This window comes from Mus caroli, chromosome 11 (genome assembly GCF_900094665.2).
Source record: "Mus caroli chromosome 11, CAROLI_EIJ_v1.1, whole genome shotgun sequence".
In the NCBI taxonomy this organism is placed as follows: Eukaryota; Metazoa; Chordata; class Mammalia; order Rodentia; family Muridae; genus Mus; species Mus caroli.
The window spans coordinates 97,584,510-97,600,875 of NC_034580.1; the positions used below are offsets into that span (position 1 = coordinate 97,584,510).

Consider the following 16,366-nt stretch of genomic DNA (forward strand, 5'->3'; position numbering starts at 1 on the left):
AATAAAAAATTGAAAAAAAATCAATAAAGAGCATTGCTAAAGTGAGAGAGAGAGAGAGAGAGAGAGAGAGAGAGAGAGAGAGAGAGAGGCTTGACTGCTTGCTCTAAGAGTTTGTGGGGAACCACAAGCCCACAATGTCCCGGAGCCCCTGCCTCATAGAGCGACTCCCAACTGCCAGACTCGAGACACTGTCCACGTGTGCTCTCACGGCTTCACAGTCTGCCAACCTTTTCCTCAATATCCAGTGAACTCTGGGTTCCTTCTTCCCTCCTGACAAGGCACGTGGAGAGTTGGAGTCTCTCGGTGAAAGCCTCATTCCTGAGGTGGGACACAAGTCACTGTTCTCAGTGCTCACTTCATGGCAGTTTGGGGTTTGTCCTGAAAAAGTCTTTGAAGGGCTTAGTCCCAGCTGTGAGGTAACATCTCTCTCTCTCTCTGGTTTTTCGAGACAGGGTTTCTCTGTATAGTCCTGGCTGTCCTGGAACTCACTCTGTAGACCAAGCTGGCCTCGAACTCAGAAATTTGCCTGCCTCTGCCTCCCAAGTGCTGGGATTAAAGGTGTGTGCCACCACACCTGGGGCTCTTTATCTGCTATAAATCTAGACTAATTTGGCCTATTATCTCTATCACCAAGGCAGAGAAAAAAAGCTTATATTACTAGGTGTAGTTAAGGAGAATGTTTTATTGTGGCTATGTGGATGAGCACAGCCCTAGGAATCTAGAAGAGTCCAGAATGAACATGCCCAGCAGAATAGGCCGGGCCATGGGGGAAGGAGACATCAGAAGAATGAGAGGAAGAGGAGAGAGAGAGGGAGCCAAGAGGCCCCAGAGACAGCCTGGATCGGAGCTCTGAGAACTAGCACCAAGAAGACCAATAGCTGTGTTAGGAAGAAGAGCTGGGGGAAGGAAAGGGAATTCCAGGGCCCAGAGATGTTTCGGATAGGGGGATTGGCAGCCAGAGCTCGCTTTGGTAACCAGTTAGTCCTTTATCTAGAGCATCTTCGAGACCTAAGTCACTCTCTTGAGAGAAGTGCAGTTGAGCCCTTTCCCCCTCTCATCTGTTTTCCAATCCTAGGTGTTGTGTCCGGCCAGCAGATCACAGCCTGAGTTCTAGCCTGGAAAGGCATTTTGGAAACCTGGAAGAGAAGAGGGGCTAGGCAGCGAGAGAAAGAATTGCAGCTAAGACAGCATTCTGATCAAAGCTCAATTTTACTTTTTCAGACACTCAGTTATAAAGGAAGGGGGAGGGAACCCGATTTCTCGCCAAATAATCTCGGGATCAAGTAACAGGATGAACACGTGTGTGGCTCCAAGCAGCAAAGCGACACGGTCCAGCAGTAGGCGTGGCAGGACGAATGAGCAGGAAGCTCCACCCTTGAGCAAGCAGGTTCCAGGCTGGGTAAAGGGAGACCACATCTAGGCTAGTCTGAGTGTTCTGTTGCGGTCTTATGTGGCCAGCCAGCAGTTTCATAAAGTCTTGCCTTGCATAGCCTCTTGGGATCTTCCAGGCGGCTTTATTAAGTCTTTATTAAGGCTTCAGGATCTGGTCTTGCTCTGGAGCCCTTTGGTGCAGGGGTTTCTTCTCAATGGAAACATTACCACCTGGAGACAGAATGGAACCCTGTTAATAGTGAGGAAGTAAATAAAACTTGCAAGGATCAGGAAGTTCCTGAAACCTACACATCCCACTCCACCCTCTTAAAGAAGCAGTAACAATTCTGGCCAGAAGAGACTCTTCCGTTCACCCAGAGGAAAAATGATAATGTTATTGATAACTAACTTTATGGGTTTTTTCGAGGGAGGCATTTGGTTGGTTGGTTTGGTTTTCAAAGACAGGATTTCTCTGTGTAGCCTTGACTGTCCTGGAATTCTCTCTGTAGATCAGGCTGGCTTTGAACTCATAGAAATCCACTTGCCTCTATCTCTCTGGTGCTGGCATTAAAGGGGTGTGCCACCAATAGCTTTTAAAGCTTAATATTTACTATGCTTGGAACTGAAGAGGTGGCTCAGCGGTTAAGATCACTGGCTGCTCTTCTAGAGCTTCTGAGTTCGATTCCCAGCAACCACACAGTGGCTCCCAACCATCTGTAATGAGCTCTGATGCCCTCTTCTGTCATGCAGGTGTATATAAAATATTCATATAAATAACATAAATATATCTGCTGAGCTGGGCAGTGGTGGCGCACGCCTTTAATCCCAGCACTCAGGAGGCAGAGGCAGGCGGATTTCTGAGTTCGAGGCCAGCCTGGTCTACAGAGTGAGTTCCAGGACAGCCAGGGCTACACAGAGAAACCCTGTCACAAAAAGAAGAACTATAAACCAAAGTTGGAAGTCGCAATGTTAAGGGCTTTTGGTTGGTTTAGTCATTACTTGGTCTTGTACAGTTTTAACAAAACTTGTTTATGAAAGGTAAAAGGTCATGCCAGGCAGAAGCTTGTTTTGCGGGAGATAGCCAAGACTTTGCAAAACAGATGATAACCTCAACTTTGTAGCAAACAGAATGTAACTTTGTTCTGACCAGGCTGCTCTCTAGTCCACGGTGTAGCAGATCTGTATCAGCTCAGGATTCCCAAGACACAGGAGAATAAGAGAAGAAGGCAAGAGATAGAGGAGGGCCAGGCATGGTGGTGCACGCCTTTGATCCCAGCACTTGGGAGGCAGATCCCAGCACTTGGGAGGCAGAGGCAGGCGGATTTCTGAGTTCCAGGCCAGCCTGGTCTACAAAGTGAGTTCCAGGACAGCCAGGGCTACACAGAGAAACCCTGTCTCAAAACAAACAAACAAAAAAAACCCACCCCCCCCAAAAAAAACCCAAACAATAACAACAACAACAACAAAACCAACCAACCAAAAAGAGATAGAGGAGGAGAGAGAATGGGAAGGGGACAAGGGAAAGGAGGCGATTTTTTTGGTCCCTACCTCTGGGTAGAGAGGAAACAGACATGCCCATCAAAAAAAATGGTCGTTTATATAAAAGTGTAAGGGGAGACCCCGTGCTAGCATGAGATAAATAATATATATATATTTTGAGACAGGGTTTCTCTGTAAAGCCCTGGCTGTTCTGAAACTTACTTTGTAGACCAGGCTGGCCTTGAACTCAGAAATCTGCCTGCCTCTGCCTCCCAAGTGCTGGGATTAAAGGCATGTGCCACCACGCCCGGCTGAGGTATGTAATTTTAACTGGGCATGTTAATTAGGTGAGCCAGAGGGGGCTTTTGATTGCTGGACTTCAATACTTTGATAGCTGGACCTTGGTAGTCAGCCTCAGGAGGAAGTGGCCAAATAAGGGAATAGACCTTGGTAACTAGCTTTAGAAATGTAATCTAATGGTTTTTAGCATGGCAGAGGGAATCAGGAAGAAGGGCCAGGCCTGCCAGAGAAGAGCCATGGCCAGGCTGTAGCCCTGGCACCAGTATCTAAATAAAAGCCACATACTAAAACGTATTCCTGGTCTGACTGGTGAATCTCTGAATGAGCCCAGATCCATACAGCTTTCATGAGTCCTCACACAACAGCTGCCTATCAATTGTCCAAGGTCCCATGAGTAACCCATTTCCTTTTATCCATAAGCAACCTGGTAAGTTCACTGGTTCTGTAATGGAGTGATGGAATCCTCCTTTTTGTTGGTTATCAGTGCCTTTTCAGGGTGTGAAAGAGACTAGACCTTCGTCACATCTCCTTGGAAAAGGTCACACACAGCACTCTGGTTTTTAACCCCTTCTCCCTGCAGCCCCCATGCTGATCCTTGGTGCCATTCCTGGAGGATGGGAACTGGGCCCTCCTGCTTCTACAGGCTCCTCCTAGGAGTTAACACTGGAGCACAGTGGAATCAAAGCTGTGTAGTGGGTGTCACAAATCATTCTAGCACTAAGGAGACTGAGACAGGAACGTTGTAGTAAGTTCTAGCCTGGGCTACAGTAAGAGACATAGTCTCAAACAAGGAAATACGTTATAAATAGATAAGATGGAGCTTCGATGTGTACCCCTTTGCATAACCGGGGGACTGTATTGCGGCCACTGGAGACCTCAAAACTGATTGTTTATGTCACCTCTCAGTGTACATGAGTACGCTGTAGCTGTCTTTAGAGACACCAGAAGAGGGCATCAGATCTTGTTTCGGATGGTTGTGAGCCACCACGTGGTTGCTGAGTTCAATAACTCAGAACCTTTGGAAGAGCAGTCAGTGCTTTTAACCGCCGAGCCATCTCTCCAGCCCCTAACCTCACCTCTTTATAAAGGCTCCTAGGTCCAGATACAAAGGTAGAGAAAGAAAAAAAAAAAAAAAAGGGAGGGAAAATAGAAGAGAGCGAGGATCCCTTGTGGTCCTCAATTTTGAGTCTTAAGTATGGTGAAGTATCCAGAACAGCTACAGGCCTGTTGGTCAGTGGCAATGCAGCAGCTGAAGGAGCCTTCCAAAGGCTCGGTTCCCGCTCGGTTCAGTCGCTGACTTGAGCTGGGCGGGGCATGCAAATAAGAACGCAGCCCGGTCTCCGCGGAACTCTGGGAACGAAAATCGCAACAAAATCCTCTCGGCCCCCTTGGATTCCTCGGACTTTCCCTGGCGTAAAGGTGGTGAACAGGATAGAAGAGGAGGTTCGGTGTCGGGCGCGTGTTTGCGGGCGCGCGAGTGTTGGTGACCGTGAGTTGAAGGTGTGTGCGGTGTTGAGTGTATCGGGCGAGTGGGCGCAGATGGGTATCGCTTCTCGGCCTTTTGGCTAAGATCAAGTGTAGTATCTGTTCTTATCAGTTTAATAACTGATACGTCCTCTATCCGAGGACAATATATTAAATGGATTTTTGGAAGTAGGAGTTGGAATAGGAGCTTGCTCCGTCCACTCCACGCATCGACCTGGTATTGCAGTACCTCCAGGAACGGTGCACCCCCACTGGGGAATAAGAGCGGTTCAAAGAAAAGACTACTAGGTGGATCACCTTATGTTTCATCCACTGTTGCTTAAGACCACCTTAATAACCCTACGTCGTCTTTCTTTCTGCCGTTTATAGTGACTGGCGCTTGTCACTACTTTCTGAGGCATATGCAGTTGCTATACTCTTGTCATCCTAAGAACTTTGATGTTAGTTTCTTCAAATCTTTTGCGTTTGACATAGGATCTCTTACTCCAAACCCACTGCAATAACACTAAAGAACCATGTCAGGAACAAAGTGAGACATCGCGGTTCTCACAACAGGTTCTATGATCTTGAGAAATCAATCTCGCTCCTTTCCCCTCTATGGGTTCTCTATGTAGCACTGGGTGTCCTGGAACTCACTCTGTAGACCGGACTGGCCTCAAACTGCTGGGATTAAAGGCGTGCGCCACCGGGGGCGCCACCATGGCGCGGCAGGGTCTTTCCAGGTTATCTCTGGAATTTGCTAGGTGGACTATGCTGTCCTTCAATTCAGAGATCCACCTGCTCCTGAGTAAAGTCGTGCATCACCACGCTCTGCTACTTTAAATCTCATTTTCCTAAATAAAGAAAAGAAGGGGGAAATAAAACGAGTATATTTTGCACCCCCAACCTGAAGTCCTACAAAAATTGTTAGAAAATGCAAAGGGACCCAAGTCATCTTCACTTCTTAGGAAAATCAAGCAGGGACAAATATGTCCACCAGGAGGCAGCATCTGCTCATTTCCAGTCCTAGACTCTGGTTTTAGTTGTGGTTTAGAAATGGACGGATCCTATGTGGGGAAAGCTCCGAACCTTTTCAGTACTTTGCTCCAGCACCCATTATGAGACAGAGATTGTGGGATTGTATCGCAGCTAGTCCAGAGTCAGGATGGTCTCAAAATCAAGACAACCTTGCTTACGAAGTTACGAAGTCTTAAAGGCATGGTCAACCACTGTTTCTCCATTTTGTTGATGAACTGGGATTTGAAAAGTGGGTCTTGGCCAGGCTGGTCTACAGAGTGAATTCCAGGACAGTCAGGGCTACACAGAGAAAACCTGTCTGGAAAAAAACAAAACAAAAACAAAAAGCAAACAAACAAAAGAAAGAAAAGTGGGTCTTGGAGAGGAGTGGGCAGGAAAGGGGTCTTTGTGACTCGCTAGCTGATAGCTGTTCCTAACCCTCCTTGCCTCCCTGCCATTCATCTGTTCATTTAGACTTGTACTTGTGGGGGCAGGATTGGTGTCAGACTCTGTAAGCAGTTTAGGAAGCAGAGACCGGGGTGGGGGTGGGGGATGTCAAGTTCTACTGTACCACAGAGGCCCTGTCTCAGAAGACAGCAGTCATTTCCAGGGTGAGATCCACCCATCCTCTCACCCTCCCTTACCTATTACAAGGCGGAGGGCTTGTCATCACTGAAACTCCTCGCTGGGAGTGCCAGTCCCAGGGAGAAGTAGCTTGTCCCATCCAGTGTGTTAGTGAGGGACCGGGTACATACTTACCCTGAAGTCCCAGGTTTTAGCATGCCAGGATTTGGGGTATTGAGGTTATATAAGGTAGTATCTCATTATTGGCCTCTGTTTTCTTCCCCAAAAGTCCACACAGGGGTGGCAGGATGGCTTAACAGTTTAAGAGCACTGGCTGCCTTTCCAGAGGATCCAGATTCAGTTCCCAGCACTCACGGGGTAGCTCACAACCATCCACAACTCTAATTCCAAGGATCAGATATTATCTTCTGTCCTCCAGGCTTCCACATGATACACAGACATACATGCAGACAAAACACTCATACACATAAAAGTAAAAATAAAACTTTTATTAAAAGTGTGCATTTATGAAATTATCAGAGAATAACTAAAAGATTTAAAACAAAAACAAACAAAAAACTTCCAAGGGCTGCAGAGATGTCTTAGCAGTTAAGAACACTGACTGCTCTTCCAAAGGTCCTGAGTTCAATTCCCAGCAACCACATGGTTCACACCCATCTGTAATGGGATCTGATGCCCTCTTCTGGTGTGTCTGAAGACAGCTACAGTGTACTCATATAAATAAAAATAAATCTTAAAACTCCCAATGTTTTATTTACTTACTTTATAAAGATCTGTTTATTTTACTTTATGCATATGAGCTTATCTGTCCTGATTGTATGTCTATACCCCTTCTGTGTGCCTGGTGACCAAGGAGGTCAGAAGAGGGCATCAGATCCCCTGGAACTGGAGTTACAGATTGTTGTGAGCCACCACCGAGGTCTCCTGCAAGAGCATCAGGTGCTCTTAACTGTTGAGCCAGCTCTCTGGCCCTACTCATATTATTTTATATGCATTTTTAATGTCTGTGAATGATGTGTGAATGTGTGTGTGTTCAACAGACTCTGTGGAGTCTCTCCTTCCACCTTTATGTGGGCTGTGGGGATGGAACTCGGGTTATCAGGCCTGTGGGGTCAGGGCCTTACTGGCTAAGCCATGTTGCTGCCCACCCCTCCCCTCAATATTTTAGGCAGGATTTTATGTAGCACAGACTGGCTTCAAGCCTATGAAATACACAGTTTCAAGTCCAGTCTTGGCCAGTCCATTACTAACGGAAGTGCCCAGGGCTAAGGACCCCTGACAGGTAACCTCATAAGAAAGGCATGACTCCATGATCAGGGGCTCTCCTTGGTGTGATTAATCACGCCACTTCTCAGGATTTCTGGCAGAGAGGAAGCCAGACACAGTGCTGTGCTCAGTGTAGCTGGAGATGAGGAGAGCAAGCTTCAGCCCTCCAGGGGTCAGAGTGCTGACCACACAGAGGGACTCTGATCCGAGTTGAAGCAGCAGCTCCTAGATCATCTGTCCTACTGCCCAGACACTTACTTAATACTGGTCACTTAAATATGGTTTTAAGCCGGGCATGGTGGCGCACGCCTTTAATCCCAGAACTCGGGAGGCAGAGGCAGGCGGATTTCTGAGTTTGAGGCCAGCCTGGTCTACAAAGTGAGTTCCAGGACAGCCAGGGCTATACAGAGAAACCCTGTCTCGAAAAACCAAAAAAACCCCAAACCAAACCAAACCATACTTTCAAAGCCCCTTCTTTAAAACGCCTCTTGAGCAATATCACCCCCCCCCCCAACAAAAAACAACAAACCCTCCCAAAAAAAAAAAAAAAAAAAGTCCACCAGGACCTCACGCCTCCTTTCCGTTTGTCCATTTACACCTTCCCTGCAAACATGAAAGATAAGGTGTGGAGTGAGAAAGTCCGTTTCATTTCCTTTATCAGATAGGTGGCAGTTTCCATCTTGGGTGTGAATCCCTTGGAGGAGGGAGTGTTAAAAACATGGCCCAACACCTGACAACTTGTGGGTTGGGGTTTTTTTTTCTTCTTGTTCAGTTTCACAGTCATTAGAACCTTTGTTCAAAACCAGGGCTGTTTGCACAATTCCAAGGTGGAGGGGTGGGTGACCTTGGACAAGTCCTGTAGCCTCTCTCTTCTTCAAAGTCTGAAGGACCAAATGCACACGCATCTTGGAATGTTGTGTTTTGTTTGTTTTTTTGTTTAAGTCTGCTGGTGATTAAAGTCTCTGGGATGCTTGAAGAGCAGCCTGTTCTCACTGCCCAACTCCTCCCTCCCCCATCCCTCCCTGTCATCCTGATGGTATTAGGTTTTTTTTTTTTCTTCAGACACTCCAGAAGAGGGCGCCAGGTCTCGTTACGGATGGTTGTGAGCCACCATGTGGTTGCTGGGATTTGAACTCCGGACCTTCGTAAGAGCAGTCGGGTGCTCTTACCCACTGAGCCATCTCACCAGCCCCGGTATTAGGTTTTTGTTTGTTCGCATGCTTGTTTTTTGACACAGGGTCTCCTGTACCCCAGGTTCATCTCAAGCTTGCCATAGAGCAGAGGATGGCCTTGATTAAATAACTGATCCTCTTGCCTCCATCTCTCAAGTGCAGAGATTAGAGGTGCGGACCACCACCAGCAACTTTTTATTTTTGCACTTTGAATGTTGACTGTGTCTCACTGGCTGCCCTGAAATTTGCCAAGTAAACTGAGCTGGCTTAGAACTTTTTGCCTCCCAGTGCTGGGATCACAGGGCTACACTACCGTGTCCGATTCAGTTTTGAATTTTTTTACAAAGAAAATTGTGTAGAAGCAGGCAGATCTCTGAGTTCTTGAGGCCAGCCTGGTCTGCAGAGTGAGTTCCAGGACAGCCAAAGTTAGACAGAGAAACCCTGTCTTGAAAACCAATAACAACAACAAAAAGAAAAAGAAAAAGACAAGAGGGGTCTGGAGAGATGGCTCAGCGTTTAAGAGCACTAAAACTGCTCTGCCAGAGGTCCTGACCTGAGTTCAATTCCCAGCAACCACATGGTGGCTCACAACCATCTGTAATGGGATCCGATGCCCTTTTCTGGTGTGTCTGAAGACAGCTACATACTCAAATAAGTAAATCTTAAGAAAAAGAAGCCGGGCAGTGGTGGCACACGCCTTTGATCCCAGCACTTGGGAGGCAGATTGAGGCCAGCCTGGTCTACAGAGTGAGTTCCAGGACATCCAGGGCTACACAGAGAAACCCTGTCTAGAAAAAAACCAAAAAAGCAAAAACAAAAAGAGAGAGAGAAAAGAAAACTGTGTATGTATGGTGGTGTTCTCTGTGCCCTTGGCCTACCCCATGGCTCCCCTCTTCCAGCTTTGCTCTGCTCTTCTCTGCCTCTGGGCCTTAGCTACCATTCCAGTCTGTCCCATCATCCCCATTTTGGGGGTGTAAAAAAGTTACTTTCTAAGGTCTGGGTCCTAGACAAATTTCAGAAGATCTCTAGGCATCTGGAGGCTCCTGGACTGCTCGACAACCCAGGTGGCCAGTGTTGGGGTAGGGAGGCGACACAGAGGTGGCAAGGCATGCTGGTGTTAAACATGGGGACCTTCTTTATCAGCCTTGGCTGGAGGTGGCCGGCAGGAAAGGGCTGGACTCTGCCAGTCTGGCAGTGACTTCCCCTCCTCCCTTCCCAATCCTCTTTACGCGTAGCTTTTACTGAGGGTAATCCTGTTGTCCTTTTGGTCACCTTGCCCTTTGTAACATCTCCTCCCCTACAGGACAACCAGAACTGCGACTAACTCCTAAGCACGATGCCCCCACCCAAGTGCTACATTTCTAGAGACCTTTTCAGAAACTTCTAGGTGACCCATTCTTTCCCTCTGAAATCCCTCTGAAGTCCCCATTTGATGATTTGTTAAAAAAAAAACAAAGCAAAACATAAATTGTGTCTTCCTGAGCTGCCGCTGTCTGTCACTCATTACGAAATGTGACCTTTGAGGCTTGAGGTGTCTGTCGCCCTAGAACTCTGGCTGGTGCTGAGGAGGGAGCTTTGTTTGATCACTGAGGTACTTGGGACAGAACCCAGAGTCTGTGCGTGCTGGGCAAACACTCTGCTGCTACACCATCACGACTGGTTCATCTGTGTTTCTGAAATAGGGTCGTGTTAAGTTGCCCGTGCTGGACTTGAACTCATGATCTAGCCTAGAGAGGTTATCCATGTATTGTCTCCTGCCTCAGCCTCCAGAGTACCTGGGATAACACTCTGTGGTTATACCCAGTTGAACTTTGTCTTTTAAAGCCTCTTTTATTGTGCTTTTTAGATAGCATCTCACTGTGTAATGCTGGCTGTCTAATGTAAGACTGCCTCGCCCCAGAGTCTTCCCCATGAGAAGACTATTGCCAAGCAGTGAGCATCCTGGCACTGAATTCAGACAGATCTTGCTCAGCCACATATGACCTAAATGTGATCATAACTAAGTCTTTTATCCATCTGCAGCTTTCTGTACCTGTAAGAAACGGACAACAGTCCCTAACATGCTATTGTGAGGTAATGGGGTCCTCCACGCTCTATATGCAGGAAGCTGAGGCCCAAAGATTGTTAGGATGTCCAGGCTAGCCTGGGCTACATAATGAGATTCCTATCTCAAAACACAAAAACAAACAAATATAGCTGGATATGATGGCTCATGCCTTTAATCTTTTTTCCTTTTTTTTTTTTTTGAGACGGTTTCTCTGTGTGGCCCTGGCTGTACTGGAACTCACTCTGTAGATCAGGATGGCCTCGAACACAGAAATCTGCCTGCCACTGCCTCCCAAGATTAAAGGTGTGCATCACCACTGCCTGGCTTCATGCCTTTAATCTTAAAGGCAGAGGCAGGTGGATTATTTTGTGTATGAGGCCAGCCTAGTCTACATAGTGAGTTCCAGGATATCTAGGGTTATATCGAAAGACCCTGTCTCAAAAAATACTCCCCCCACCCCCCTATCCCTTGAAGCAATGGCTCAGTGGTTAAGAGCACTTATTACTCTTCCAGCGGACCCAGGTTCAGTTCCCAGCACCCATGTGAGGCAGTCATCACTGTCTCTAATTCTGGTTCCAGGGGTTCTGACATTTCCTACTGAACACATGGGCATATACTGACCCACTGGCTTAACTGACACTGAGCACTGCTGCCCTTGCAGAGGTCCTGAGTTCATTTCCCAGCAACCACATGGTGGCTCACAACCATCTGTAAGGGGATCCGATGCCCTCTTCTGGTGTGTCAGCGTCAGCGTACTCCTATACATTAAATGGGCTTAGTATTATGAATCAGCAGTATCAGAGCTCCAGGTAAATACTGCTTTGCAAACTAGACGAAGAAAGTGACTTGAATGAGTACTAGTGAATGAGGTAAGATACGAAAACATGTCAGAATCTCTTCGAGCAGATCTTTAGGTGGAAGGAAAGTATTGGCGCGGTGGGGGTGGGGGGGCACAGCCTGATTGAGGGCAAGTGGATGGGGTAGTGTCATTATTAGACATTCCGTTCCATGCTCTCGTCAGGCGCAGCCACGCCTGTTCCTTTAGTCTGTTCCACCTCCCAGCCCTAATGAATTCCAGGCTCTGTTCCAAATACTGAATAAGGTAGAAAAGATTAAAATAAAGCGGTTCCGGATAGAACGAGCTCTCCATTTCCAGGCTGGGGCTGCAGAGGCCGGCTCAGTCCCCGCCTCCGGGACGCTGATTGGGCCGCGTTGTGTGACGTCACGAGAGGGTTTTTAACGAGGAACCCGAGCAGCGGCACTGCAAAGTCCGCTGTGGCTGTGACGCGACGAGTCGGTGCCTGGTTGGCGTGGCTGGCGGGGAGTGAGGCTGGCTGAAGGTAAAGGAGGGTGTCTGGACCGTGCAAAGGCGTCGGCTTGCGGGGTTTAGGGGAGCGGGTGTCGACCGCTGGCTGGAGAGTTGCAGGGCCGTGGGGTGGTGGTCAAAGCGCCCGCAGGGGCGTGCCACCGTTGTGGGTATGCGGTGCTTGTGGGAGCCCGACCCACATCGGTGCTCTTACTTTGGGCACACTGCCCGACCGCCTCCTTCATGTGAGGATTCTCCTCTGGGGAATGGAGAGAACAGCAGAAACGGAACAGAGAGAACAGAGAAAGCAGAAGCTTTCTCTCAAGCTCGGAGAGGGGTGCAGGGAAACGACCTTACTTCGGGATCTAGCCTGCAAGATCCGCACCCTCAAAGATCCTAGTACCCGAGAGTTTCTCTGACCTCAGGGCCTCTTCTAGGGGCCCCTGGGACAGGAGCACGCCGTGTTACACCTGTAGCTACTTTTTTTAATTTTTTATTTTTAAGAAGAGGGGAAGGAGAAAGGCATTGGAGATGGTTTAAAAGCGCCTACCCTAAAACATGAGGACCCTAATTGGTTCCTGAGACCCACATACTCTTGTAAGTTGTCCTGACTTTAACACTCAAGCTGTGAGTGGCTTACACACACGCACAAAATATTTTTTCTTTACTTTGGAAAAAGAGGCACTTAAAATTCTTTTTTTTTTTCTTTGTTTTTCGAGACAGGGTTTCTCTGTGTAGCCCTGGCTGTCCTGGAACTCAGAAATCCACCTGCCTCTGCCTCCCAAGTGCTGGGATTAAAAGTGTGCACCACCACTGCTGGGGCAAACCTTGTTTTAATAAAAGGAATATTTAGAAGGGTGGGGTGCAGGTTTAGGGGAAGGATCCAAAAGTTGCAAATTCGTGTCTATTCTAAACCTTTCTCGTTTCTTTTTTGGCCTTGTTTAGACACCCCAGCTTGTGCTACCTGCCGTTTCAAGGTCTCCTCATCTTGGCCTCTGCTGGAGTCCCAGACCCACTCCTGAGGTCCACCCTGCATCCTAGCTCACCATGGGGAACCACTTGACTGAAATGGCCCCTACAGCCTCGTCCTTTCTGCCGCACTTCCAGGCTCTGCATGTCGTGGTCATTGGGTTGGATTCCGCGGGGAAGACTTCCCTTCTTTACCGGCTCAAGTTCAAGGAGTTTGTCCAGAGCGTCCCCACCAAGGGCTTTAATACTGAGAAGATCCGCGTGCCCCTGGGGGGTTCCCGTGGGATCACTTTCCAAGTGTGGGATGTTGGGGGTCAGGAGAAGCTTCGGCCACTGTGGCGCTCCTACACCCGCCGGACAGATGGACTGGTGTTTGTGGTGGACTCTGCAGAGATTGAGAGGTTAGAGGAAGCCAGAATGGAGTTACACCGGATCAGCAAGGCTTCCGACAACCAGGGGGTGCCGGTGCTGGTGCTGGCCAACAAGCAGGACCAGCCGGGGGCACTGAGTGCAGCCGAGGTGGAGAAGAGGCTGGCAGTCCGAGAGCTGGCAGCTGCCACGCTCACCCATGTGCAGGGCTGCAGTGCTGTGGACGGGCTGGGCCTGCAGCCAGGACTGGAACATTTGTATGAGATGATCCTGAAGAGGAAGAAGGCACCTCGGTCAAGCAAGAAGAGACGGTGACCCGAGGCTGCCCCTACCCTACCTGCTAGGGGGTCAGTACACATTATAGTCAGGCAGGGCCCGTGACCTCTCAGCCAGCCTGGGTGCTGGATCTGTCCACCGCAAAGGACTGAAGGAGCATAGGTGGCCCTGTGCGCCACAGGGGGGAGGGAAGATGAAGTGTCTTCATTGCCCTTCACCTGTAGAGGGTAGGGAGGGGCTGCAAGACCGGAGACAGATGTAAATGCTAACTCTACCTCCTACCTCGGCCCTGGCTCTCCTGTCCTTCCCTGGCATTTTATTTGGAGATATATTTTTATCTTTGCAGGGGGAGGGTGTGTAGAAGGTTATCCAGAGAGTGCATTTGGGGGTGAATTGAGAACATCTTTTCGCTCTCCACAGTCTAGGAGAGGGGTCTCCTCAGCTGCTCTTCTCACAGCCATTCTGTGTCTGTGAAAATGCCAAGAATTCTCCCCACAATTGTAGATCCCTGGCCCTTTTTATAAGCCTTGAGTGTCCTCTGTATTATTGTATTTTTTCTGTTTTTTTAGCATTTGCCTGTAAGTTATTAAAGCTGGATGATTCTGGTTCTTGTTTTGATCTGGTAACTTCCTCTCTTCCTCTCACCTTCCTTAGCTAGCCCCGTGGAGTTTGGGATTTTCGTGGAGAACAGGGGAAGGGGGGGGGGTTGTTGTTTGTCCCGAGTGAACAAAATAAGCACTCACAGATTAGATATGTACTTATATGGTCGCTGGTGCCAATTCTGGAGGGTATTGAAGACCCCTAAAGCTATTGTTGCCTGACCTAGTTTAGGGGTCCTGGCTCCTCTTTCTGACCCTTGCTCCTGAGACTAGGTGCTCCTAGGTCTGCCTGTGGCAAAAGTATCTGCTGCTAGGTCTCGCTGTATCCATGACCGGGAAGAGTCTTTCTGGCTCCATCAGGGCTTCCCTAGTAGTGTTCAGGTCAGTACGACTTCTTTCCCCTTGTGGAGGACGTACTAAGGGTGGAAAGTAATTCCTGGCCGTAAGCCACCTCTGAGAGCTCAATCCTGCTGACTGTGGCTCTCTGGCAGCAGCTGGTGCTTCGGAGTCCTGGCTTGGCCTGGTGACTAAGTCTGAGTCTTCGGCTATGGGAACAGCAGCTCTTCTCCCAGAGGGGACAGCAGTCATAATCTACCCCACTCCCAACCTGTGAGACAAGATGGGAAGGGCACGATCTATAAAATGTTACTAGAACAAGCTGAGAGAGCTGTGGTGTGCACCTGCAGTCCTAGCATCATCCTAGGGGCCAGAGGCAGGAGGGTCAACCAAGGTGAGGTGAGACCCCACCATACACACACAGAGTCAGGGGTAGAAGAACAGGTCAATGTTGCCAGCTCCCGTTAATGTTGCCAGGTTCCTGAGTGAGTTCCTGCTTAGGTTTCCAGGGGCTCCACCTCCTACAGGAAGGCCAGCTGTGTCTGATAGAACAATAAGAATCCTAATCTTTATGGGTGGGAGTCCTGAGAAGGCAAGGGACAGCCTTCTAGGCCCCAGTCCCACCCTCGGCCTTCGCAAACATGAGATCCTTAGAGCAGCTTGACAGTCCTGCCCTTGGAGCTGATAACGGAGTGGGGGTGGGGGAGCTCTCAGCAGCTCAGTCGGGGGAGGCTGCTTCAAAAGCTGAAGCTTGCTGCTGCCAAGGCCAGGGCCACCTAGATTTGTCCTCCAAGTCTCTTGAAGCGCTGGCAGGATGAGGGGTGGGGAGGGTGTGTGAGTGTGTGTGTGTGTGTGTGTGTGTGTGCATTGATCCGGAAGGGTGCCCAAGTGTGCGTCAGTGCTGGGGACAGCTTGACGGAGCTGCTGGGCTGGTCCTGCCCGGAACGTGTGCTACCTGACCTCTCTGACACACCTGATTGATGGCTTTCGGTCCCTTGGATCAGAGTTGTATAGGTCAGGGACAGTACCAGGATGGGAAGGACATGGCCAGAAGAAGGCTTATCCTGGGAGATCCTTCCTCCCCGTCCCAATCCTGCTTTTATTTCTTGTTTGTTTGTTTGTTTGTTTGTTTTTAACATTTAACCATCTCTGGGATTAAGATCTCTAGATCTGAGGAAAGAGAACTGTAGGGATGTATTCCCTGCTCTCTTGCAAAGAGGCTTCTGAGGTGCCAACTCTTGATTCTGGCTCTCCTAAATGCCATTCCATCTTGCCTATTTAGAAATAGACCCTCCTCACTCATGACCTAGCTGTAGGGCAGGTCAGAGATCATGGTCCCCAGGACCATGCAACTGCTCCAGTCCCCCCAAACCCTTGGGCTTAATTCTTGAAGGAGAGGAAGGTTGGCAGATGAGAGATGGAAAAGCCAATTGCTTTGATGGTCTGGTGGCGAGAGGGGAGCCCTGGAGAATTCCTGTATATCTGGGGGCTGAGAGGATCATTGGGGGCTTTGGAAATAATCCCGCCTTGACCCATCAATGGGACTGGAGAGATTCGAAGCTGTGGTTGTCTTCCTGGGTTCTAGAAAGGAGCAGGAGACAGGGTGTCCCACTCTGCAGCCCTGCCGGGGGGATTCGGAGTTTTTTTTTTTTTTTTTTTTTTTTTTTGGTTTTTTGAGACAGGGATTCTCTGTGTAGCCCTGGCTGTCCTGGAACTCACTCTGTAGACCAGGCTGGCCTCGAACTTAGAAATCTGCCTGCCTCTGCCTTAAAGGCATGCGCCACCACGCCCGGCTGGGATTCAGAGTTTT

At 48.9% G+C, this 16,366-nt stretch overlaps 1 protein-coding gene and 1 non-coding gene across 2 annotated transcripts; both read left to right on the forward strand.

Annotated features, from left to right (window-relative positions):
* The first annotated feature begins 4,695 nt into the window (after window positions 1-4,695).
* LOC115032729 lies at window positions 4,696-4,886 on the forward strand. The gene has a single exon (XR_003838344.1). It is a non-coding gene; the product is annotated as a U2 spliceosomal RNA (small nuclear RNA).
* A 7,058-nt stretch (window positions 4,887-11,944) lies between these two features.
* Window positions 11,945-14,229, forward strand: Arl4d (ADP ribosylation factor like GTPase 4D). Its single transcript, XM_021177363.1, has 2 exons — window positions 11,945-12,041; window positions 12,953-14,229. Exon 2 carries the CDS (start codon window positions 13,055-13,057, stop codon window positions 13,658-13,660), a length of 606 nt encoding a protein of 201 aa, XP_021033022.1. The 5' UTR covers window positions 11,945-12,041; window positions 12,953-13,054; the 3' UTR covers window positions 13,661-14,229.
* Window positions 14,230-16,366: the final 2,137 nt, after the last annotated feature.

Bases quoted from the DNA above. Each gene is read 5' to 3' on its own strand.
- Arl4d (XM_021177363.1), top strand. From the start codon at position 13,055: ATGGGGAACCACTTGACTGAAATGGCCCCTACAGCCTCGTCCTTTCTG.